The following is a 24,118-nucleotide window of genomic DNA, read 5'->3' as shown; positions in this document are numbered from 1 at the left end:
AAGGGCGAAAAAAAGAAGGAAAAAGAAAAAAGAAAAAAGAAAGAAAGAAAAAAGGAAGGAAGGAAGGAAAAGAAAAAACGTTGAAGAAAAAGGAAAAAGAAAATCAGTTATAACGAAGTGGTTCCTGATATTCTTCTCAGCAGTTATAAGTACAGGTGGTCCTCGACTTGCGACCACAACTGAGCCCCAAATTTATGTCGCTAAGCCAGAAATTCGTTACGTGAGCTTTGCCCCATTTTACGACCTTTCTTGCCACACCGTCGTTAAGTGAATCACTGAAGTTCATAAATTAGCAACACGGTCGTTAAGTGAATCTGGCTGCCCCCATTGACTTTGCTTGTCAGAAGGTCGCAAAAGGGGATCACGTGACACCCCCCCTCCCCCAGGACGCTACAACCGTCATAACTGTGAATCAGTTGCCAAGCGTCTGAATTTTGATCACGTGACCCTGGGGATGCTGCAATGGTCGTAAGTGTGAAAAATGGTCATAAATCAGTGCCATTGTAAGTTGAGAAGGTCACTAAATGAACTGTTGTAAGTTGAGAACTGCCTGTAGAAATATATTTGTACATATACAAAAACAAAAACCCAAAAAATACATACAGAAAAATTTCCTTTTATCTTATTATTTATTTATTTATTTATTTATTTATTTGATTTATATGCCGCCCTTCTCCGGAGACTCAGGGCGGCTTACAATGCATTAAGCAATAGCCTTCATACTTTTGTATATTTATACAAAGTCAGCTTATTGCCCCCACAATTTACCTACCTTAGAAAGGATGGAAGGCTGAGTCAACCTTGAGCCTGGGGAGATTCGAACCTGCAGTAATTGCAGGCAGCTGGTCTTAATAACAGGGTGCTTTAGACCACTGTTCTACCAAGGCTCTTTCATGTATTTATATGCCGCCCTTCTCCAGAAGGACTCAAGGCGGCGAACACAAGTTAAAATACATGTACAACAAAATCCCATTTTAAACCAAATTAACTGATAAATAATAAAACCCAGAATCAGAGTCAGCCTGTTTGCTTGAACAGCCAAGTCTTCAGGTCCCGACGGAAGGAGCGGAGATCAGGAGCCGTCCGGAGCTCAGTAGGCAACTCATTCCAGAGGGTGGGAGCACCCACAGAGAACGCCCTACCCCTGGGCATAGCAAGGCGACATTGGCTCGCCGTAGGAACTCTGAGAAGAGCAGCCCTATGTGAGCGAACAGGACGGTGAGAGGCAGGCAAGAGAAGGTCCTGCAAATATCCCGGACCTAAGCTGGCGGCCCCCAGGGGGAGAGCCTTCTCTGTGGGGGCACCCGCCCTGTGGAATGAGCTACCTCCTGGAATACGACTGATCCCGGACCTCCGCGCTTTCCGAAAGGCCCTGAAGACTTATTTATTCCAACAAGCTGGCCTAGCTTAAAATGGTTTTAATGGGGTTTTTAAATTTTCGATTTTATTGATTCCGGGTTTTAAATTGGGAACTTTTCGATTTTGCAGAGAGCTGGGATTTTAAATTGGAAATGCCGATGATTTAATTCATTTTAGTTTTTTTCTTAACTTTTGTACTATATGTGTTTTAAGTTTGGCTGTCCACCGCCCTGAGTCCCCCTGGGGAGAATTAATTAAGTTGAATAAATAAATAAATAAATAAATAAATAAATAAATAAATAAATAAATGTAGGGCCTTATAGGTGAGAACCAGCACCTTGAAGCGGACCCGGAGAACCACTGGTAACCAGTGCAGCTCACGCAGGAGGGGTGTTATATGGGAGTAACGAGGGGCTCCCGTAACAACTCGTGCGGCTGCATTCTGGATCAGCTGGAGTCTCCGGGTGCATCTCAGGGGCAGGCCCATGTAGAGGGAATTGCCGTAATCCAAGCGGGAAGTAACCAGGGCATGAGTGACAGTGCGAACGTCATCTCGGTCCAGGAAAAGGCGCAACTGGCGCACCAGGCGAACCTGTACGAAGGCCCCCCTGGTCACGGCCGTTAGATGGTCTTCTAGGGATAGCCGAGCATCCAGGAGGACACCCAAGTTGCGAGCCCTATCAACGGGGGCAAGTTTTTCCCCACCCATCAAAAGTGTTGGGGTCTCTGAAACCCGAGATGCCGGAATCCACAGCCACTCAGTCTTGGAGGGGTTGAGTCTGAGTCTGTTTCTACCCATCCAGGCCCGTACCGCCTCCAGACAACGGGACATCATGGAAAGAGTATCTCTGGGGTGGTCTGATTAAAGAGCAGGGGGGAGAGAACCGACCCCTGAGGCACCCCACAATTTAGGGGCCTCGGGGTGGACCTCTACCCCACTTCCCCTCTTATACAAACTGCAAGCGACCTGAGAGGTAGGAGGAGAACCACGGTGGGTACAAGTAGTCCACGACTTACGACCACAATTGAACCCACAATTTCTTGTCGCTCAGGGAAACCGTTAAGTGAATTTTGCCCCATTTTCTGACCTTTCTTGCCACCGTTGTTAAGTGAATCACCGCAGCGATTAAGTTAGCCACACAGTTGTTAAGCGAGTATCTGGCTTCCCCATTGACTTTGCTCGTCAGAAGGCCGCAAAAGAGGATCGCGTGGCCCGGGGACACTGCAACCATCATAAATATGAAGCCGTTGCCAAGCATCTGAATTTTGATCAGATGACGGTGGGGATGTAGTCCAAACTAAATTAAAGCAAAGTCTTCAAAACACCATTCACCATTCCTCAGTTTATCACCGACCTTGGGATAATTAGGCAAGCTGCCAAACGCTTTTCTTGGCAAAAGTTCAGAAGCAGAAAATGCCGACAAGAAATTAATACTGTGAAACAGGAAGCAAATCTCTCAACGTTGTTTTCCGGCAAAGAGGCCAAGAGCCGTTGCTGGTCTTTTAAGTCTTATGGGAGGGGCCAATCATCTCTTGGCCTTACTCCTGAGTCGTCCTCTCTGCTTTATCTGCTCCTGCCTTCTGGCAGCTCTTCTCATATGTGCACTAGGAACAGGCTCCTCCTGTTCCTCTGCCTCTCTGCTGTCAGCCTCTGGAGCAGTGGTGGGTTCCTCCCGGTTCGGTCTGGTTCGGCCAAGCCAGTAGTGGTGACGATATGACGTCACCGAACCGGTTCTCCCCCCCCGCCCTCCCCCCCACCCCCCCCACGTTATTCTTACCTTTGATTTGGTCCCACCCCCAATCTATTGCTGCCTCCTGAGTCCCAGCTGATGACTAGAGGGAAAAAAACTGTTTAAACTCTTGCCGCGGGGCTTCAAAGGGCTGATCAGTGTTAAAAGCAAACAAAGGAGTCGGGTCGTAAGTGCGAGGACTGGTCGTAAGTGCGAAGACCTTCCAGAAATGACTCTGACCAGCTAGCCACGCCCACCTAGTCACATGACCTCCAAGCCACACCCACAAAATAAGCCACGCCCACAGAACCGGTAGTAAAAAAATTTAGAACCCATCCCTGCTCTGGAGGCTCCGAAGTCCGCACATCACTCCCAGATGGCCCTGGCCCCATCTCTGCCTCCGATGCAGAGCCCTCATTGGGGCCTTCCCCAGCCTCTAGGACTGGCTCATGTTCTTCCTCAGCCTCATCGCTGTCCGACTCCGCTGCCAGCTCCGCAGGCTGACTAAATTTTGAAGAATGGAAGCAGGATAAGAGGCCTGGTTTAAGAATTCCCATGAATTTTTAGGATGTGGGTTATTTTGGCATGCCGTCACATTCTGTGGGAGCATATCTGGATCAGTGGTGGTATTCAGCCGGTTCGGGCCGGTTTGGGCAAAACGGTAGTGGCAACCTGACCCGCTCCAGTGCTATTGCCATCCTATTTAGCCAGGTTTTCTAAGCCGCATGCATGCATGCAAACTGCACATGTGAGCAAAGCGCATACGCGGAAGGCGAGAGAGAGAGAGAGAGAGCGAAGCGTGTGTGTGCGTGTGCACGCTCACTTTTTCAGTGCACGGCGAACCAGCGGTAAATGGTCCCAAAATATACTTGAGTCACCAGAATGCCAAAGACAGTGTGACTCAAGACGAGGCTTGCAAAAGGAAGCAGATTTTATTTATGGCCAAAAACAAAATACTGGGTGGGACAATATCCAGAACATACAGATACAATGTATGTGAGGAGATAGCCACATCTTGGGGAAGGTATGGCGTCTTTTTATACCTTCAGAGGCATTATTTTATTTTATTTTATTTTATTTTATTTTATTTTATTTTATTTTATTTTATTTTATTTCCAATTTATATACCGCCCTTCTCCCTGAGGACTCAGGGCGGTGTACAGCCAGAATTAAGAACATGAAATACAAATATTAAAAAACAATTAAAATATATATAAATTTGGCCCAAAAATTAAAAATCACAAACCAATTTAAAACTTTTAAAAATTTCTTTTTAAGCCAGCCCGGCTTGCTGGAAAAAGTGGGTTTTAAGGGCACGGCAGAAGGCACTGAGGTCTCCTTATCTCTGGGGGCAACTGATTCCAGAGGGTGGGAGCCCCCACAGAGAAGGCCCTCCCCCTGGGGGTCACCAGCCTACATTGTTTGGCTGATGGCACCCTGAGGAGGCCCTCTCTGTGGGAGCGCACGGGTTGATGGGAGGTCGTCGGTAGCAGCAGGCGGTCTCGAAGATAGCTAGGCCCTATGCCATGGAGCGCTTTAAAGGTGATGACCAACACCTTGAAGTTTAATACCCAGTTCTGGCCCCCTGGCCCATGCCTTCCCTGTAGCCCTGCATTGGCTGTACAGCAAGGAGCAGGGGCAGGGAGGGCTAAGCGCCTAGCAACAGAGGAGCTGGGTGTGTAGCAATCCCGCTTCTTGAGATATCCACCAGGCACGGAGTGGTACAGAAAAACAGGATAGCAGGATAACACAGGGGTGAGATCACTGGTAGAAGCAAACGGCAGAGGCAATTCTAATTCTTAGCAAAGCAATTCTTACAGAAGCAAAACAGCAAGTCCAACCAATTCTACTGACTCTACTATTATGTCCCACTAATTCTACCTGTTCTATTATTATTATTATTATTAGGTCCCTTCAAAAGCAACCTCTGATCTGGAAGGCCAGGACAGGTTAAAACAAACAAACAAACCAATATTCTCATGTACGGGCCTGAAAGTATGCGCTAATTTATTTATTTATTTATTTATTATTGAGATTTATATGCCGCCTTTCTCCCTGGGGACTCAAGGCGGCTTAGGAAATGACAAATTCCAATACAAATCACAATGAAATAAAATTAAAATCAGCAACCCTATTAAAACAGTTTAAAATTATGACAGTGTACCCCCAAACAGATCAGTTATGTTGACGGAAGATTAATTAAGGACAAGAATACAGCTAGTCCTCAACTTACGACCACAATTGAGCCCAAAATTTCTGTTGCGGAGTGAAACATTCGTTAAGTGAATTTTGTCCTATTTTACGACCTTTCTTGCCACAGTTGTTAAGTGAATCACTGCAGTTCTTAAATGAGTCAAATTGTTGTTAAGTGAATCTGGCTTCCCCATTGGCTGTGCTTGTCAGAGGGTCACAAAAGGTGATCATGTGACATCACCACCCCCTTCCCGGGACACTACAATGGTCATAACTATGAACCAGTTGCCAAGCATCTGAATTTTGATGACGTGGTCATGGAGATACTGCAAAGGGTGAAAACCGGTCACAGATCACTTTTTTCCAGTGCCGTTGTAACTTTAAACAGTCACTAAACGAACTGTTGTAAGTCGAGGACTACCTGTATCAGAAGACGTTTTGGGGTTACTTGGAAACCGCTTCTGGGCTTTCTGCCTGAAAGAGGGGGAAAAAAATGAAATTTTGATTTGGGCCTTTGCCAATTCAGTGGATTCCTGCTATAGAAATAGCTAGTAGTTACGTTGAGACTATAATTTTATTACGTATCTTACTGCACCGGAAAAAAAAGTCAGAGGGTACTGCTTTTTGTTTCTTTTTTAATTTTTCCTTCTTTCCATCACTTTATCTCCTCTATTATCCTTCTCCTTTCTTCTATTGTCTTGAATATTGCCAATTTAGAGATTATTTTCTTTTGTTCATTCCTCAGTAAACTAGTGATGGGATTCAGCCGGTTCGGGCCAGTTCGGGCGAACCGGTACTTAAATTGCTGGCTGGCCCCGCCCCTCCTCTTCCCGCCCCGCCCCTTCCAGGAGTCCCCACGCACACCATTTTGGCTCCCAGGTAAGTGCAGTTGTGGCCCGCCAGTGGCGAGCAGAGCTGGCAGCAGATTCGGACAGTGATGAGGCTGGGGAGGAACATGGGCCAGTCCTGGAGTCTGGGGAAGGCTTAGACGAGGGCTCTGCATCGGAGGCAGAGAGGGGACCAAGGCCATCTGGGAGTTCTTTGCTGCCTCCGGATCCTCTAGAGTCTGACATCGGCGAGGCAGAAGAACAGCGGGAGCCTGTTCCCAGTGCGCACGTGCACAGAACTGCCAAAAGACAACAACAATTAAGAAAACAGGGTCGACTTGGGAGTAAGGCTTGGAGATGATTGGCCCCTCCCATAAGCCATAAAAGAGGAGCGAACCGGACGTGAGCTTTTGCAGGAAGCAATTAATTCATCTGGTCAGTTAAAGCTTTGGAAAGTTCTGTTTGACTCTGTGCTAAGTTTGGCCTTGTCTTGCGTTTGGCAATTAATTTTCTGGCAGCATTCCAAGGGAGATAAGGTGGGTGTTTATAAACATTCCCCTGAAAGACAGTTTGAGAAGCCTTTCGGGCAGGGAATGACAATAATTCACAGCCGTATGAATAAAAGAGGTTTGCCAGGACTAGGATTATGCTGTATACTTTCTAAGGAAGCCTAGGTCAGAACAAGTGCAGGGCGGCCTCTTAGGACCAAAATGGGGGCTGTTTTTGCTCCCAGGGGGGTGCAGGAGGCCTAGTGCTGCCTGTCACACCCCCGTGGCCATGCCCACCATGGCCACGCCTGCCCAGCTGGTCATTAGGGCAGAGAACCGGTTGTTAAATTATTTGAATCCCACCACTGAGCAGAATTTCTCTGACCTCATGAACGGGGTGCTGTCACTTTACGCAGATTTTCAAACTTGAGAAAATTGCTTTACAACTTTCCAAGGAGGAAGCAACATTTCCTCTTTTGCTTCATCGGTGGAAGGACAGATCTGGCGAGACCAGACGCGAAGTCGCCCCAGGTGTCTCTCCTGCTGCTATTGGCATGGCTGCCTTGAGGTCCTTCCAGAGAATCCCTGGTCTTTTCCAGCTGCTGCTGCTACTGCGACTTCTTCCACGGGAACTGGGTGAGTGTTGGCATTTGAGATCAATAGACAATAGAATAACAGAGTTGGGACCTTGGAGGTCTTCTAGTCCAACCCCCAGCTCAATCCCTTCAGACAAATGGTTATCCAACATCTTTCCTACAATACTATAAATAAAGAGGGCCCCTCAGTGATCATTTAGCTGAACCCACTTACCTACATTAGAAGGGCCACCGGGAACCAGTGCAGCTTGCGCAGGAAAGGTTTTACACGGGAGTATGAGATGCACCTAAATTTTCACCCCCTTTTAGGGGGGGGAAAAGGTGCGTCGTCTACTCCGAAAAATATGGTAAATCATTCTATTCCCCATTATCCTATCACAACTGAAGAAGCTTCTTGGATGAGAAGCTAAATATCTTCAACGAAAAGAAGAAGAAGAAGGGAGAAAAAAAAACCACACCAGAAAGTCCAGTTGCCTCCTGAAAAAGTACCTTTGGGACAACCATGACTTGGATGACGGAAAATCTCTACAGATTCCTGGAGCCAAGCTGCTCTATTGATTAATTCTTCTCATTAGGGAATTGCTCCAAGGGGGAGATTGTTCCCAAGGAGATTGCTGGACACTTTCTAAAGATGTTGCACTGTTTAGAGTGAGGTTCTCTCCAGCTGTCACCGACATGGGGTGTGGAAATGGTGTTCATTTTTCACATTCTGTTCTCCAACCACGGAAACAAAAAGATTTTTAAATAGATTGTTTCTGTTCCTGGAGAACAGAAAGTGAATTTAACGCAAGTTCTACAAGCCGTGTCTGTGGTAGAATAGAATAGTGTAGTGTAGTGTAGTGTAGTGTACTGTAGTGGAATGGAATGGAATGGAATAGAATAGAACAGAGGGAATGGAATGGAATGGAATAGAATAGAATAGAATAGAATAGAATAGAATAGAATAGAATAGAATAGAATAGAATAGAATAGAATAGAATAGAATAGAATAGAATATATGGAATGGAATGGAATGGAATGGAATGGAATGGAATAGAATAGAATAGAATAGAATAGAATAGAATAGAATAGAATAGAATAGAATAGAATAGAATAGAATAGAATAGAATAGAATAGAACAGAGGGAATGGAATGGAATAGAATGGAATAGAATAGAATAGAATAGAATAGAATAGAATAGAATAGAATAGAATAGAATAGAATAGAAAATATGGAATGGAATGGAATGGAATGGAATGGAATGGAATGGAATGGAATGGAATAGAATAATAGAATAGAATAGAATAGAATAGAATAGAATAGAATAGAATAGAATAGAATAGAATAGAAAGAGATTGGAATGGAATGGAATGGAATGGAAGGGAAGGGAAGGGAAGGGAAGGGAAGGGAAGGGAAGGGAAGGGAACGGAACGGAACGGAACAGAATAGAATAGAATAGGAGAAGAAAGAGATTGGAATAGAATGGAATGGAATGGAATGGAATGGAATGGAATGGAATGGAATGGAATGGACTGGGCTAGACTAGACTAGACTAGACTAGACTAGACTGGACTGGACTGGACTGGACTGGACTGGACTGGGATGGACTGGACTGGACTGGACTGGACTGGACTGGACTGGACGACTAGAATAGAATAGAATGGAATGGAAGGGAAGGGAAGGGAAGGGAAGGGAAGGGAAGGGAAGGGAAGGGAAGGGAAGGGAACGGAACGGAACAGAACAGAACAGAACAGAACAGAATAGAATAGAATAGAATAGAGAAGAAAGAGATTGGAATATAATAGAATAGAATGGACTGGACTGGACTGGACTGGACTGGACTGGACTGGACTGGACCGGACCGGAATGGAATGGAATGGAATGGACTGGATGACTAGAATAGAATAGAATAGAATAGAATAGAATAGAATAGAATAGAATAGAATAGAATAGAATAACAGATCTTCAAGTCCCGTGATGGCGAACCTATGGCATAGGTGCCACAGGTGGCATGTGGAGCCATCTCTGCGGGCATGCGAGATGTTTCCCTAGGTCAGCTCCACCACACATGCGTGCATGCCTCCTGCCGTCCAGCTGACTGGTCTGCGGAGATGCCCGTGCATGTGTGTGGGGAACTGGGTGGGGGGCAAGGGGGTTCGTGCGCACATGCACAGGGGGCCGGGGGATGTTGCGCACCCCCCCATGCCCCATTTTGGGCCTAGCAGCCTTCCCTGAAGCCTTCTGGGACTAAAAACGGGCCGGGGGGCATGCACATGTGTGGCAGGGGCGGGGGAGCGTGGGGGTGGGGGAGTCAGGCATGCATGCGCAGGGGGGAGGGGAAACACAAGGGGGTGCACATGCATGTGCAGGGGGGCAGGGCACTCAGGAGGCATTGCATTATGGGTGTGGGCACCCGAGGAAAAAAAGTTTAGCCATCACTGTTCTAGTCAGGAAATTTCTCCTTAGTTCTAAGTTGCTTCTCTCCTTGATTAGTTTCCACTCATTGCTTCTTGTCCTGCCCTCAGGTGCTTTGGAGAATAGGTGGACGCCCTCTTCTTTGTGGGAGCCCCTGAGACCCCTGTGGAGTCTCTAACAATGCTTCAAACTCTAAGCACATAGCGCTTATAAGCAGTATCCTGAATGACAGGAAGCGAGCTTCCTGTAATCTTCTCCACTGTCCTCACCCCTCTCTGTATGGACTTTCTATCTGAGGCATTACTGAGTAACTATCGTATCAGCAATTTCTGGTTAAGGCCAGTTTTTAGCGTATTAGGGGCCCCTGATCCTAGCTCCTACATACAGTTCCCACACTTCAGCCTAGCTCAGGAGATTAGAAATATATTCAGTGTATTTTCTTCACAGACTAGCATGTCTTCTGCAGTTGCTATAAAAACAATAGTTTCTGTTTCCCACAAGGACAGAAGTCGCTATATCTGGGATCCAAAAAACGACTCAGAAAGCTGGGCAGGCTTCAGGAACCTCTTTTCATCCTGCAGAGTTGGTGGGGAGGGGCTTCTTTTTTTTTACATCGTGGCGACCAAAGCTGGATGCAAATATTTCAAGTGTGGCCTTACCAAGGCATTATAAAGTGGTATTAACACTTTACATGATCTAGATTCTATCCCTCTGTTTATGCAATCCACCCTGCTTACATGCCTTCACCATTTTTAGGTATGAAGACTTTGTCCTAATCTCACATTGGCCCCTTACATTTGATGGATGGAGGGAGGAAGGGAGGGAGAGAGGGAGATATTCCCAGCCAACCAAGAGACATGTGGGAACCAATCCCATGTTCTGAAGCTGAGTCTCTCTGACCAAAGACAGTCTGTATTTTCTCTGAGGAACATCAATGAATGTGTTAAGGAATTCGCAGAGTAACCCTTGAGTAGCAAGGGTGTGCACATGAAAGTGATCGAGAGTAGTTACAAATAAACACAGTCACCACACGGATACACTGAATTGTGTTTACTTTCAGGAAGTAGTAAGGCACAGTCCAATAAGCAGTCCAGGTCATACACATATAAAGCAGGAGATAGTCAAAATGACAGTCCAGGGATAATCCAATAACGAAGTCTTCTTACCAGTCGTCGTAGTCATTCACAATAAACAGTTCTTCTGGATTTGCAAACAGTAGCATACAGAGATATCAGAGAGCAAGAACAGCAAAGAGAAACAAACCATGTTTCTAGCTCCCTCTTAAGGACATTGGCTACAGAGCTAACCAATCAGGACACAGTATGATGCAATAAAGCAGTCTTAAAGCTACACTGATGGTTTATATATTGCCAACCCAACAAGTTAGGTAATAATCATTCCCTAACAGGATGCCTCTCAATTTCTCCCTCAGCCGAGCCAATCCAGCTTGTGGTTCATGGCCCCCCAGGCAGAATCACAGCAGGAAGTTGGGTCTCCTTCAATTGCTCTGCAGAGGGATTACACACCCATCCAGAAGTATTCATGTGGCTAAAAGATGGGGAAGCTTTCTGGTTTAGCCCCATTGCCATTAAGGCGTCTACACAACCGCCTATCACGTACCGAGTGGAGTCCATGATGGAAATCAAGCTTGAACAAGGAGATGTGAAATCACAGTTGACCTGCCACATCCAAGAAACTCTCAGGACGGCTCCTCTACAGCAGTCCTTCTCACTTGGCGATGTCCTAAGAGGTAGGTGAGCTCTGGGTTGTAGAGAACAACGAAGTCATGGAGTCTGGGGGTGGCAGAGGGTCCCCCCACGGCAGAGGGAATGGCACCAGACAAACCCAGGTTCTTGTCCCATAGAAGTGAACTGCGACCAATCATTCTCAACCCAAGCTACCTCACAGGACTATGGCTGTGGGCAGCCGAACTTTAGAAAGACCTTCCATCTCTGGCTCCTTCCTGAGGGACCAAGGTCAAGTTCAGTAGAGTCCCAGATGGTGAAATATATATATATATATATATATATATATATATATATATATATATTACTACCGGTTCTGTGGACGTGGCTTGGTGGGCATGGTGTGGCTTGATGGGCATGGCAGGGGAAGGATACTGTAAAATCTCCATTCCCACCCCACTCCAGAGGAAGGATATTGTAAAATCTCCATTCCCACCCCACTCCAGAGGAAGGATATTGTAAAATCTCCATTCCCATCCCACTCCAGGGGAAGGATACTGTAAAATCTCCATTCCCTCCCCACTCCAGGGGAAGGATACTGCAAAATCCCCATTTCCTCCCGATCAGCTGGGACTTGGGAGGCAGAGAATAGATGGGGGCGGGGCCAGTCAGAATTTTTACTACCTGTTCTCCGAACTACTCAAAATTTTCGCTACCGGTTCTCCAGAACCGGTCAGAACCTGCTGGATTTCACCCCTGTGTAAAACTCAGAATTAAAGTTTCATTCTTTTCCACATCAAGCACGAAGTTCAGAAGCGGTTTCCATGTGGAAACAAAAGTACTTATGTTCTTTTTCTTTAATCAAAGTGGTCAATTTTGCCATTTCAGCCAACTCCATCAGCTTCTGCAACCATTCTTCTGTGGTAGGAATCGAAGTGTCCTTCCATTTTTGCGCATACAATAGTCTTACTGCTGTCAACATATATAATTAGATTTAGATTTAGATTTTATTTGATTTGTATACCGCCCTACTCCCGAAGGACTCAGGGCGGTGAACAGCCAAGCAATAAAATACATAAATACAAAAATATTAAAAACCAGTTAAAATCAAATTAAATTATTTTGGCCCAGACAAATTAAAACACCCCAATAATTTAAAAACAGATTAAAATTTACATATTAAAAGAGGGAGGAGATTAGGCCAAGCCTGCTTGATGAAATAAAAGAGTCTTCACAGCGCGGCGGAAGGTGCGCAGATCCGGGATCCTCCGTATCTCTGGAGGGAGCTCATTCCAGACGGTAGGTGCCCCCACAGAGAAGGCTCTCCCCCTAGGGGTCGTCAGCCGACATTGTTTGGCTGACGGCACCCGGAGGAGTCCCTCTCTATGAGAGCGTACTGGCCGGTGGGAGGCTATTGGTGGTAGTAGGCGGTCCCGTAGATAACCAGGTCCTAAGCCATGGAGCGCTTTAAAGGTGGTAACCAAAACCTTGAAGCGCACCCAGAAGACCACCGGGAGCCAGTGCAGCTCGCGCAGGAGAGGTGTCACATTGGAGCGCCATGACGCTCCCATTACCACCCGCGCGGCCGCACTCTGCGCCAGTTGGAGCCTCCGGGTGCTCCTCAAGGGGAGCACCATGTAGAGAGCATTACAATAGTCCAGGCGGGAGGTGACGAGGGCATGAGTGACTGTGTGTAACGAGTCCCGATCCAGAAAGGGACGCAACTGGCGAATCAGGCGAACCTGATAAAAAATCCTCCCGGTCACGGCCGTCAAGTGCTCTTCTAAAGACAGCCGTGAATCCAGGAGGACGCCCAAGTTGCGAGCCCTCTCCGTGGGGGCCAGTGATTCGCCCCCAATAGTCAGAGATGGCGTCAACTGACTATATCGGGACGACGGAAACCACAGCCACTCGGTCTTGGATGGGTTGAGTCTGAGCCTGTTCCTCCCCATCCAGATCCGTACGGCCTCCAGGCACCGGGACATCACTTCAAGGGCATCGTTGGGGTGATCCGGGGTGGAGATGTACAGCTGGGTGTCGTCAGCGTACTGATGGTACTCCACCCCGAAACCACGGATGATCTCACCCAGCGGCTTCACATAAATGTTGAACAGGAGAGGCGAGAGGACCGACCCTTGCGGCACCCCACATATGAGGGGCCTCGGGGTCGACCTCTGTCCCCCTGTCAACACAGACTGCGACCGGTCAGAGAGAAAGGAGGAGAACCACCGCAACACAGTGCCTCCCACCCCTAACTCTTCCAACCGGTGCAGCACGATACCATGGTCGATGGTATCAAAAGCCGCTGAGAGATCTAACAGGACCAGGACAGAGGAGCACCCCCTGTCCCGAGCCCTCCAGAGATCATCAACCAACGCGACCAATGCCGTTTCCGTGCTGTACCCGGGCCTGAAGCCCGACTGGAACGGATCCAGATACGTCGTTTCATCCAGGTGCTGGGGGAGCTGTTTCGCGACCACACTCTCAACAACCTTCGCCACAAAACGAAGGTTGGAGACCGGACGATAATTTACCAACATTGCCGGGTCCAGGGAAGGCTTCTTGAGGAGAGGCCTCACCACCGCCTCTTTCAAGGCGGCAGGCAAGACACCCTCACCCAACGAAGCATTTATAATCCCCTGGAACCAGCCTCGTGTCACCTCCCGAGAAGCCAGCACTAACCAGGAGGGACACGGGTCCAATAAACAAGTGGTCGCGTTCAGTCTACCCAGAATCCTGTCCACGTCCTCAGGGGTCACAGGATCAAACTCATCCCAGATAACATTCTCAAGACCTGCTCCAGTCTCTCCCCCTGAGACTACCCAGTCGGAGTCCAGATCTTCCCGAATCTGAGTGATTTTGTCATACAGATATTGAACAAAATCCTCGGCTCTACCCTCCAAGGGGTCCTCCCGCGCTTCCTGGTGGAGCAGGGAGCGGGTCACCCTAAACAGGGCGGCCGGGCGATTATCTGATGACGCAATAAGAGCAGCAAAATAGCTACATTTCGCTGCTTTTATCGCCACTAGGTAATTCCTAATATGAGATCTTACCAGTGTCCGGTCAGATTCAGAACGACTGGCCCTCCAACTACTCTCTAGGCGTCTTTTCCAGCGCTTCAACTCCCTCAGCTCCTCGGTAAACCAAGGAGCTAAATGAGATCGGCGCCGGGTCAGAGGCCGCAAAGGCACGACCCGGTCCAGAGCTCCAGCGGCCGCCCTATCCCAGGCGGCCACTAGGTCTCCAGTCGAGGCGTGTGCCAGAGCCTCAGGGAATGGCCCAAGCTCCATCTGGAACCTATCAGGTTCCATCAGGCGCCTGGGGCGGAACCATCTTACCGGCTCCGCCTCCCTGCGGCGGGGTGTAGCGGTTCGAAGGTCAAGACGAAGGAGAGAGTGATCAGACCATGACAAGGGCTCGGTGACTATATCCCCTATCTCAAGATCACTCAACCACTGTCCAGAGACAAAAACCAAATCCAGCGTGTTTCCCCCCGTGTGAGTAGGGCCATATATAATAACAAAGTTCCAAACTTTTTCTCCAATTCTTTTTTCCATTAGACCCAAGAGGAAAAGATGTGGTTTCACATTTATCTCCATTTTCAGGATTTTCTGTCTTAAGATATGAATCATAGTCCCTTTTTTTTTTCTTTATCACATATCTTTAGACATCTTAGATAACTTCTCTGGTGTTAAATACCAACGATACATCATCTTGTAAAAATTCTCTTTTAGATTATAATTCAATGTGCATTTTTAAACCCCTCATCCCAGGGGTGAAATGCTCCCGGTTTGGACCGAATCGCCCGATCCGGTAGCGATGGCGGTGGGTGGTTCGGAGAACCGGTAGCAAAAATCCCTGCCCCCCCCTCCATGCCCAGCTGAGCCGCACGATCATCAGAGGCTTTTTTAAAAAAACTTTTAAAAGCATTTTTTCTACAACCTCTTCCGACGAAAAAATGCTTTTAAAAGTAAAAAAAAAAAGCCTCTGATGATCGCACGGCTCAGCTGGGATTGTCAGAGGCTTTTCAAAGCATTTTTTTCTGCAACCTCTTCGCCGAAGAGGTGGTAAAAAAATGCTTTGAAAAGTCTCTGACGATCCCAGCTGCCTGATCGGCAGAGGATTTTCAAAGCATTTTTAAAAAAGCCTCTCTCTGACGATCCCAGCTGAGTTGCCTGATCGGCAGAGGCTTTTCAAAGCATTAGAAAAAATGCTTTGAAAATTTAAAAAAAAAAAGCCTCTGATGATCGCGCGGCTCAGCTGGGCTCCTCAGAGGCTTTTCAAAGCATTTTTTTCTGCAACCTCTTGGCCGAAGAGGTGGTAAAAAAATGCTTTGAAAAGTCTCTGACGATCCCAGCTGAGTTGCCTGATCGGCAGAGGCTTTTCAAAGCATTAGAAAAAATGCTTTGAAAATTTTAAAAAAAAAGCCTCTGATGATCGCGCGGCTCAGCTGGGATCGTCAGAGGCTTTTCAAAGCATTTTTTTTCTGCAACCTCTTCGCCGAAGAGGTGGTAAAAAAAATGCTTTGAAAAGTCTCTGACGATCCCAGCTGAGTTGCCTGATCGGCAGAGGCTTTTCAAAGCATTAGAAAAAATGCTTTGAAAAGTTAAAAAAAAAAGCCTCTGATGATCACGCGGCTCAGCTGGGATCGTCAGAGGCTTTTCAAAGCATTTTTTTCTGCAACCTCTTGGCCGAAGAGGTGGTAAAAAAAAATGCTTTGAAAAGTCTCTGACGATCCCAGCTGAGTTGCCTGAGGGGCAGAGGCTTTTCAAAGCATTAGAAAAAATGCTTTGAAAAGTTTAAAAAAAAAAAAAGTTGGCCACGCCCACCCCAGTCACATTACCCCACAACCACCAAGCCACACCCACAGAACCGGTAGTAACAAATTTTACATTTCACCCCTGTCTCATCCACATGTTTTCCCATCGTTCAAGCATCACATTATATTCAGAGGTGGGCTGCTGGGGGTTCGCAGGGGTTCGGGAGAACCTCTAGCTAAGATTCTGTGCAGTTCGGAGAACCCCCAAATCCCACTCTTGGCTGGCCCCTTCCACCCCACCGCTCCCAGGAGTCCCCACGCGATCCATTTTGGATGCAGATAAGTGCAGGGTGTGCGCGGAGGCTCAGGGAGAACGAAAAACGAGCCTACCGGAGGGCCTCCAGATCCTGGGGAGGCCATTTTCGCCCTCCCAGAGGCTCGAGAAAAGCCTCCGGAGCCCGGGGAGGGCAAAAATGTCCCTCCCATGGTGCAGGAGGCCGACTAGGCCTCGTCCACCATGGACACGCCCACCCAGCAAGTGGGCAGAGAACCCCTTGCTAAAATTTTTAAAGCCCACCCCGATTATCCGCATTTTCCGTAAGGCCCTGAAGATGTTTTTATTTCAGCAAGCCAGCCTGGCCTGAATAGGTTTTATGGGTTAGTTTTTTAATTGTATAGTTTGGGGTTTTAAATTGGGAGGCCGATTAATTTAATTTATTTTTAGTTATCTTAACTTTTATATTGTATGTTATTTTAATTTTCGGCTGTTCACCGCCCTGAGTCCCTTCGGGGAGAAGGGCGGGATATAAATTCAATAAATAATAATAATAATAATAATAATAATAATAATAATAATAATAATAATAATAAAAAAGAAAAGAAAAAAGTATGGTTCATTGACATTGCAATACCTGGTGATGCACGAATTGAAGATAAGCAGCAAGAAAAAAATCACAAAGTACCGGGACTTACAAATTGAAGTTGAGCGACTGTGGAAAAAGAAATCGTGTGTTGTCCCGATTGTAATTGGAGCCCTCGGAGCAATACCCAAAGGGCTACCCCGCTATTTAGAAATTCTAAATTTGCCGGACTTGAACATTTTGAGTCTACAAAAAACCACCTTACTCGGAACAGCTTACATCCTCCGACGATACCTTAACAGTTCCTAGGTCCTTGGTTAGGACTCGAGCTGCTGAACTATTAACCAGCCTCAAAGGCTGTGAATCTCACTAAAGATTAACTAATAAATAATAATAATAATAATAATAATAATAATAATAATAATAATAATAATAATAATAATATCCAAAATTCCTTGCCCACTGAATCATACCATTTGGAAATTTGAATTTGGAAAATGGGCATTAAAAGGGTTTTTAATGGGATTTTTAAATTTTATAGACTTGGGGTTTTAAAATGGGAGGCCGATTGATTTAATCTTTTTAATTATCTTAACTTTTGTATTGTATGTATTTTAATTTTGGCTGTTCACCGCCCTGAGTCCCCTTGGGAGAAGGGCGGTATACAAAATAAAATAAATAAATAAATAAATAAATAAATAAATAAATAAATAAATAAATGTGAAATTTTGTATGATTCAGGGGGGCTGAAGCTCTTCTGACTTCTGACCTCTTTGGCTCTCTTCTTTGTTCAGTTCCTCCCAAAGTACATCTGGAGATCAACCCACCTTCTCCTGTCCATCCGAATGCCTCAGTGACAGTCATTTGCAACGTAGACAGTTTTTACCCAGATGATGCAAAAGTGGAGTTGTTTTCCATGGATGCTCCGAACAGGAAAGGAACGGTTGCCCCGAGGACCTTAAATACCGACGGGACCTTTTCCCTGAAGACCTCCTTGGAGGTGATGGCCACTGAAGACGGGAATTCCTCCATGTACCTTTGCCAGGTTCAGCATAATTCCCAGCCTCTGGTCAATGAAACAATGACACTCTTCATTATGAGGCAATTTAAAGACGACAGAAGTCGGGGTGGTGATCCAGAATGTAAGTATGGACCATCAGAACTTTGTTTCTGAGGATTTATTAACATACAACTGGCAGAGTTTCCCCCCCCCCCCCCATATTTGTTTTATACTATATATAATATAGTATAAAACCTCGGCCGAAGAGGTTGTTAAAAAAAATGCTTTTAAAAGCCTCTGACGGTCAGGCAACTCAGCTGGGATCGTCAGAGACTTTTAAAAGCATTTTTTTTCTGCAACCTCTTTGAGGTTGTAGAAAAAATTGCTTTTAAAAGCCTCTGACGATCCCAGCTGAGTTGCCTGACCGTCAGAGGCTTTTAAAAGCATTTTTTTTCTGCAACCTCTTTGAGGTTGTAGAAAAAAATGCTTTTAAAAGCCTCTGACGATCCCAGCTAAGCCGTGCAATCATCAGAGGCTTTTCTTTTTACTTTTCAAAGCATTTTTTCGGCTGAAGAGGTTGTAGAAAAAATGCTTTTAAAAATAATTTTTAAAAAAAGCCTCTGATGATTGCGCGGCTCAGTTGGGCATGGGGGGGCAGGGATTTTTGCTACCGGTTTTCCGAACCACCCGCCGCCATCACTACCGGATCGGGCGATCCGGTCCGAACCGGGAGCATTTCACCCCTGCAGTGGGGACCCTTTAATAGTCGTAAGGCTGCTACTATTGAAGAATGGACATTAAAAGTAGCTAATTTGGCGGAGATGGCTAAAATTTCTGCATATTTGAAGGACCGTTCGAATGAAAGATATGTACTGGAATGGAGAAGATGGATTGAATATGTACAAAACAAATACGGGACTAAAAAGTCGCAAATAGCTTATGAATGAAATATTTCGATGATTTTTCTTTTTATTTCGATATTTTAGTATCTATGGCGGTGTTAAAGAGTAAGGGGAATTTAAGAGTTTATAGTTAGTTTGCTTATGTTAGATTATGTTTGTTAAATGCAATACCCTGCATTTTGCTCTGGGAAGTCGGGGGGGGGGGAGGGAGAGGGGAAGGGGTGGGGGAAGGGGAGGGAATTTGTTTGTAAAACATTTTAAAACTTTTCAATAAAAAAAAAATAGTCGTAAGCTCAAGAACTGGTGATAAGTCACTTTTTTCACCGTTGTAACTTCGAACAGACGTCATACGAATAGTCGTAAGGATTGCCTGTAGCTTGAATGAAGATAGCTGATCTCATGCAGGCGAGATCATTTGATTTCAATCGTGAATGGCTATGATGGTTATGATAAATCAAAATAATCCACGGTCTTTTCTCCACAGGCTCACAGCAACAGTCCCTCCTTGTTCTCTGCATTGCACTTTTCCTGAGCAAAGCAGCCATCCTTCTTTTCGTGTCTTGCCTCTTCCTAGTAAAAGTGTGTGGATGCAAGAGGACAAAACTTCCTTCTGGAACATTCTAGGAAGTGACACAGTCTGGAACTTCAGCTTAGGGACTCCTGCTCCCGACAGATTTTTCAGGATGAGAATGGATCCCTTTAGGAAATCAATAATAATAACGTTATTAAAATGCTTGTATCATGAGAGGTTCACTCTCCCAAATGTATAAAGTTCTAAGCAGTGGTAAAATGTAAAATTTGTTACTACCGGTTCCGTGGGTGTGGCTTGGTGGGTGGGGTAATGTGACTGGGTGGGCGTGGCCAACTTTTTTTTAAAAAAAAAACTTTTAAAAATATTTTTTCTTCAGCTGAAGAGGTTGTAGAAAAAATGATTTTAAAAGCCTCTGACGATCCCAGCTGAGCAGTGCGATCATCAGAGGCTTTTTTTTTTCTTTTAAAAGCATTTTTTTCGGCCGAAGAGGTTGTAGAAAAAATGCTTTTAAAAATTAAAAAAAAAGCCTCTGATGATGCCGACTGGTGGCCCCCACGGGGAGAGCCTTCTCTGTGGGGGCACCTACCCTCTGGAATGAGCTGCCCCCGGAGATACGGCGGATCCCGGATCTTCGCACCTTTCGTCGTTCCCTAAAAACGTTTTTATTCCAGCAAGCCGGGCTGGCCTAACTCTTTTAATTTGTTTTAATTCTTAAATTGTTAATTATCGGTTTTAATATAGGGGTGTTTTAATTGTGGGCCAAATTAATTTAATTGGATTTTAATACTGTTTTAAATTTTGTATTTCTTGTGTTTTATCTGCTGGCTGTTCACCGCCCCGAGTCCTTTGGGAGAAGGGCGGTATATAAATATAAATAAATAAATAAATAAATAAATAAATAAATAAATAAATAAATAAATAAATACATACATACATACATACATACATACATACATACATACATAAACCTCCATCATCTAATATGACGACAGCTTATTATTATATATATAGTAACCAGTAAAATTTGTTGTGACTTTAACTTCCCTTAGTCTGGTGTCTTCCAGGAATCTGTTGTGTTCGGCTGATAGTTATTTGAGTGTGGCAATTTTCCGGTGCTATGAATGTGTGAGTGAGTAATCATAAAGTAAATTAGCAAGCACTTGCTAACCTCTTTGTCTTTTGACTAGAGATAGAGAACGTGTGTGTGTGTATGTTTTTCAACAACTAAAAGGAGAACCAACGAAGAAAAGAAACAACAAGCTCTCTTTTAACCAGTGTTTTGTGTGTGTGTGTGTGTGTGTGTGTGTGTGTGTGTGTGTGTGTGTGTGTGAGAGAGAGAGAGAGAGAGAGAGAGAGAGAGAGAGAGAGAGAGAGAGAGAGAGAGAGTCAGAGAGGAGGGAGGGAGACATACAGAGAGAGAGAGAGAGAGATAGAAAGACAGAGAGACAGAGGAGGGAGGGAAAGAGAGAGAGAGGAGGGAGAGAGACAGACACACACAGAGAGACAGAGACAGAGAGACAGAGCGGAGGGAGGGAGAGAGACAGAGATGAGGGAGAGAGAAAGACACAGAGACAGACAGACAGAGAGAAAGAGGAGGGAGGGAGGGAGAGAGTGACAGAGAGAGACAGAGACAGAGACCGAGAGACTGACAGAGACAGACAGACAGACAGAAAGAGAGAGAGACAGACAGAGATGAGAGAGAGAGAGACAGAGATGAGAGAGAGACAGACAGAGAGACACACAGAAAGAGACAGACAGAGAGACGAGAGAGATAGAGATAGAGAGACAAAGAAAGAGGGAGAGGAGGAAGGTAGGGGGGGGGAGAGAGAGAGATCGTGTTAGCAAACGGAAGAGCTATGATTAAATTTATTTATTTTTGCTACTCATGTTTGATGATTGGGCTGCTTAATTAAAGTACCAAACCCATCTGCCAGTGTTCACACGGATGATGATGCATATAAGTATTGAAAGATTTTTTTTTAAAAAAAAAATATATTTTCTTTTTTTAAACGATTCTATTTTCCTCTTGAGAAATTGTCTCCTCCGATAAAGAGGAAAGTCTCCTCCGATAAAGAGGAAAGAGAGGATAGCCCTAACCACAAATTTAGTAACATTTCACCGCAGAATTTAGTTCCGTTCTGATTGAAGATTTACTTCTAGGAAAGAGGCACAGGGTGTGGTGGACCTGTTTTCTTGACACACCCGAATAATTGAGGGGTGGCGGGATCCCTCTGAAAGGCTGGAGTTAAGGATGAAAATGACGAAGGAGGAGGAAGAAACAGGAAGATGATCTAAGGGGATTCTGGGAGAGGAGAATTGAGACCTCCAACAGGCTCCTTGGGCTCAGCCCTGACACTATAACAGAACAACAGAGTCAGAAGGGACCCTGGAGGTCTTCTAGTCTAACCCCCTGCTCAGGCAGGAGACCCTACACCATTTCAGACAAATGGTTGATACTAACATGATTAGTATCCAATCTCGAACTAAGGAGAAATTTCCTGATGGCTAGAACAATTAACCAGTGGAAGAGAAGTTGCCTTCAGAAGTTGTGAGTGCTCCATCACTGGAGGTTTTCAAGAAGAGACTGGACAACCATTGAGCAGAGGGTTGGACTAGAAGATCTCCAATGCCCCTTTCCAACTCTCTCATTCTCTTATTCTGAATGGCTTGCCTCCAGAAGTCGTGGGTGCTCCATCACTGGAGGCTTTTAAGAAGAGATTGGACTGTCACTGCGTTTTTGTATTTACCAGATGAGCTCATATTTCTGGACTGTCAGACTTTCCGTAGCTTGCCAAAATTTCTTATCAGTAACTGACACTACGCATGTCCGCATTCCTTTCTTTCTACTTCACTTTTCTTTGTTCTCTTGCCAAAGAAGTCCGGCTGCTGAGAGGTAGCCGGCAGGAACGTTGCCAAAATGTAATTATTTTAGATAGTCAAATGTTTTATTTTCTTTATAACAAATAAAGAGTTTTTCCTTAGAAAAAATATCTTCAGGTTTTATTTTCTTAAAGTATGCACAAGGAAAATGCCATGATCCATGTCTCTAAATCAAGGTGCGATTACCCAAAAGCAGAATGGGATTAATCAGCGCCCTGACATGGACAACCATTTGTCTGGAATTGGCTTCCTGTTTGAGCAAGGGGTTGGACTAGAAGATCTCAAAGGTCCCTTCCAACTCTGATGTTCTGTTATCTCCAGAAATGACAAGAATCTAACTGGCAGGAGGTTGCACTGACAGCTTTAAGGACCCTTCCCACTTCATCAGATCCAACAGGATAAAACCGTTCCCAGATAACCATGTAAGGCTGTTCCCCAGGCATTTCTAAAGAACCTTCTCCATGCTCAGATTCCAATGGGAAATGGATCTGAGCAACTTTGTCAGGTGTTCCACAGATCACAAATGAGCCAGCCGTGGGCAGCAGCTGCCAAAAAAGCCAACACAGTTCTAGGCTGCCGAAACAGAGGGATAGAATTGTAGAGTGACCGCACACACACAAAGGTTGAGGATGTATGTGGTAAATGATCTATCCCCATCCACACACACACACAAACACAGCCAGCCGAGGGTTAAGAAAGTACTTGGCACGCACACAGGTCGTTATCTCAAACTTGGCAGCAATATAATCACCGTCTGCCAAGAGCTTTTACTGCAACAGATAACATAAAATTACATACGCATTGCAAATAGTCCAGCAAAAACAATATCCCTTTCAGCAGCTTCAGACGTTGTTCAAGTGACTAGTCAAAGTTCGTTTTTGTTCGTCACGGAGTTTTACCAGCCACCACCCTCTCTTATATAGTCTCTGGGGTGTGGTCCAGTGACTCAGTTCTAATCCCTAGCACGCTTCCTTAACTGCTGCAACTGTTTATCACGCCTTCGTTGGCGTGCATCCAGGAATGACGGCTCTCATCCGAGACACCTGGCTCCTGGCTAATCTCCTCTCCCTCGGCCAGCACCTGAGACAGTGCCAGAGGGGAGGGGCCTGGAGAGGGAGGCCTGGCTGACTCCTCTCCCTCATGTTCGGAGCCTTCTTCCTCCGATGAGATAGGCTCAGCGGGCGGGGCCACAACAGTAACTTTATTGTCTTACACAATAAAGACAATCTTTATTGTCTTATATAGTTTGTTACTTTCAAGTTACAGCATACTTGGCAGAATATCATTGGCTCACAGAATCCTCCAGGTAACTTAAATCATAGGTTAATCATTACTGCTGGCTTAAGCACTTCTAATATTTGGCTATAATTAAAATCTAACACACATCCCACTTCCTCTCCTCCTGTTCCTCTTGTTTACAGAATTAGGGTCTTATCTTATAATGTAATTTCCTGGTGCTTACGTGCAAGTAACCTTCCTTATCTGAGGTTTGCCATCCAAGATAGGAAAATCCCTGCACATGTGCAGATTGCAGATTCCTACATAGAATCAAGATCACGTGAAGTTTATAAGGCCTTGGTAAGGCCACACTTGGAATCCTGCATCCAGTTTTGGTCGCCACGATGTAAAAAAGATGTGGAGACTCTAGAAAGACTGCAGAGAAGAGCAAGGAAGAGGATTAGGGGGCTGGAGGCTAAAACATATGAAGAACGGTTGCTGGAATTGGATATGTCTAGTTTAATGAAAAGGAGGACTAGGGGAGACATGATAGCAGTGTTTCAATATCTCAGGGGCTGCCACAAAGAGGGAGTCAAGCGATTCTCCAAAGCACCTGAAAGCAGGACAAGAAGCAATGGGTGGAAACTAATCAAGGAGAGAAGCAACTTAGAACTAAAGAGAAATTTCCTGACAGT

The 24,118-nt window shown here is 45.5% G+C and overlaps 1 protein-coding gene across 1 annotated transcript in view; it reads left to right on the top strand.

Moving 5' to 3' along the window:
* Positions 1 to 19,502, top strand: part of LOC117658126 (signal-regulatory protein beta-1-like) — a 28,785-nt gene extending 9,283 nt beyond the window's left edge. The window contains exons 4-7 of the mRNA XM_087888870.1: positions 7,014 to 7,233; positions 11,020 to 11,337; positions 17,686 to 18,033; positions 19,278 to 19,502. Of these exons, the coding sequence (XP_087744996.1) occupies positions 7,014 to 7,233; positions 11,020 to 11,337; positions 17,686 to 18,033; positions 19,278 to 19,417 (1,026 nt within the window). The 3' untranslated portion in view covers positions 19,418 to 19,502. The remainder of the gene's footprint in view (positions 1 to 7,013; positions 7,234 to 11,019; positions 11,338 to 17,685; positions 18,034 to 19,277) is intronic.
* The last annotated feature ends 4,616 nt before the right edge of the window (positions 19,503 to 24,118 follow it).

This window comes from Pantherophis guttatus, chromosome 3, assembly GCF_059756535.1.
Source record: "Pantherophis guttatus breed Tessera chromosome 3, ASM5975653v1, whole genome shotgun sequence".
Taxonomy (NCBI): Eukaryota; Metazoa; Chordata; class Lepidosauria; order Squamata; family Colubridae; genus Pantherophis; species Pantherophis guttatus.
The sequence above is the reverse complement of the archived record's forward strand: the minus strand, read 5'-3'. Positions and strand labels throughout refer to the sequence as shown.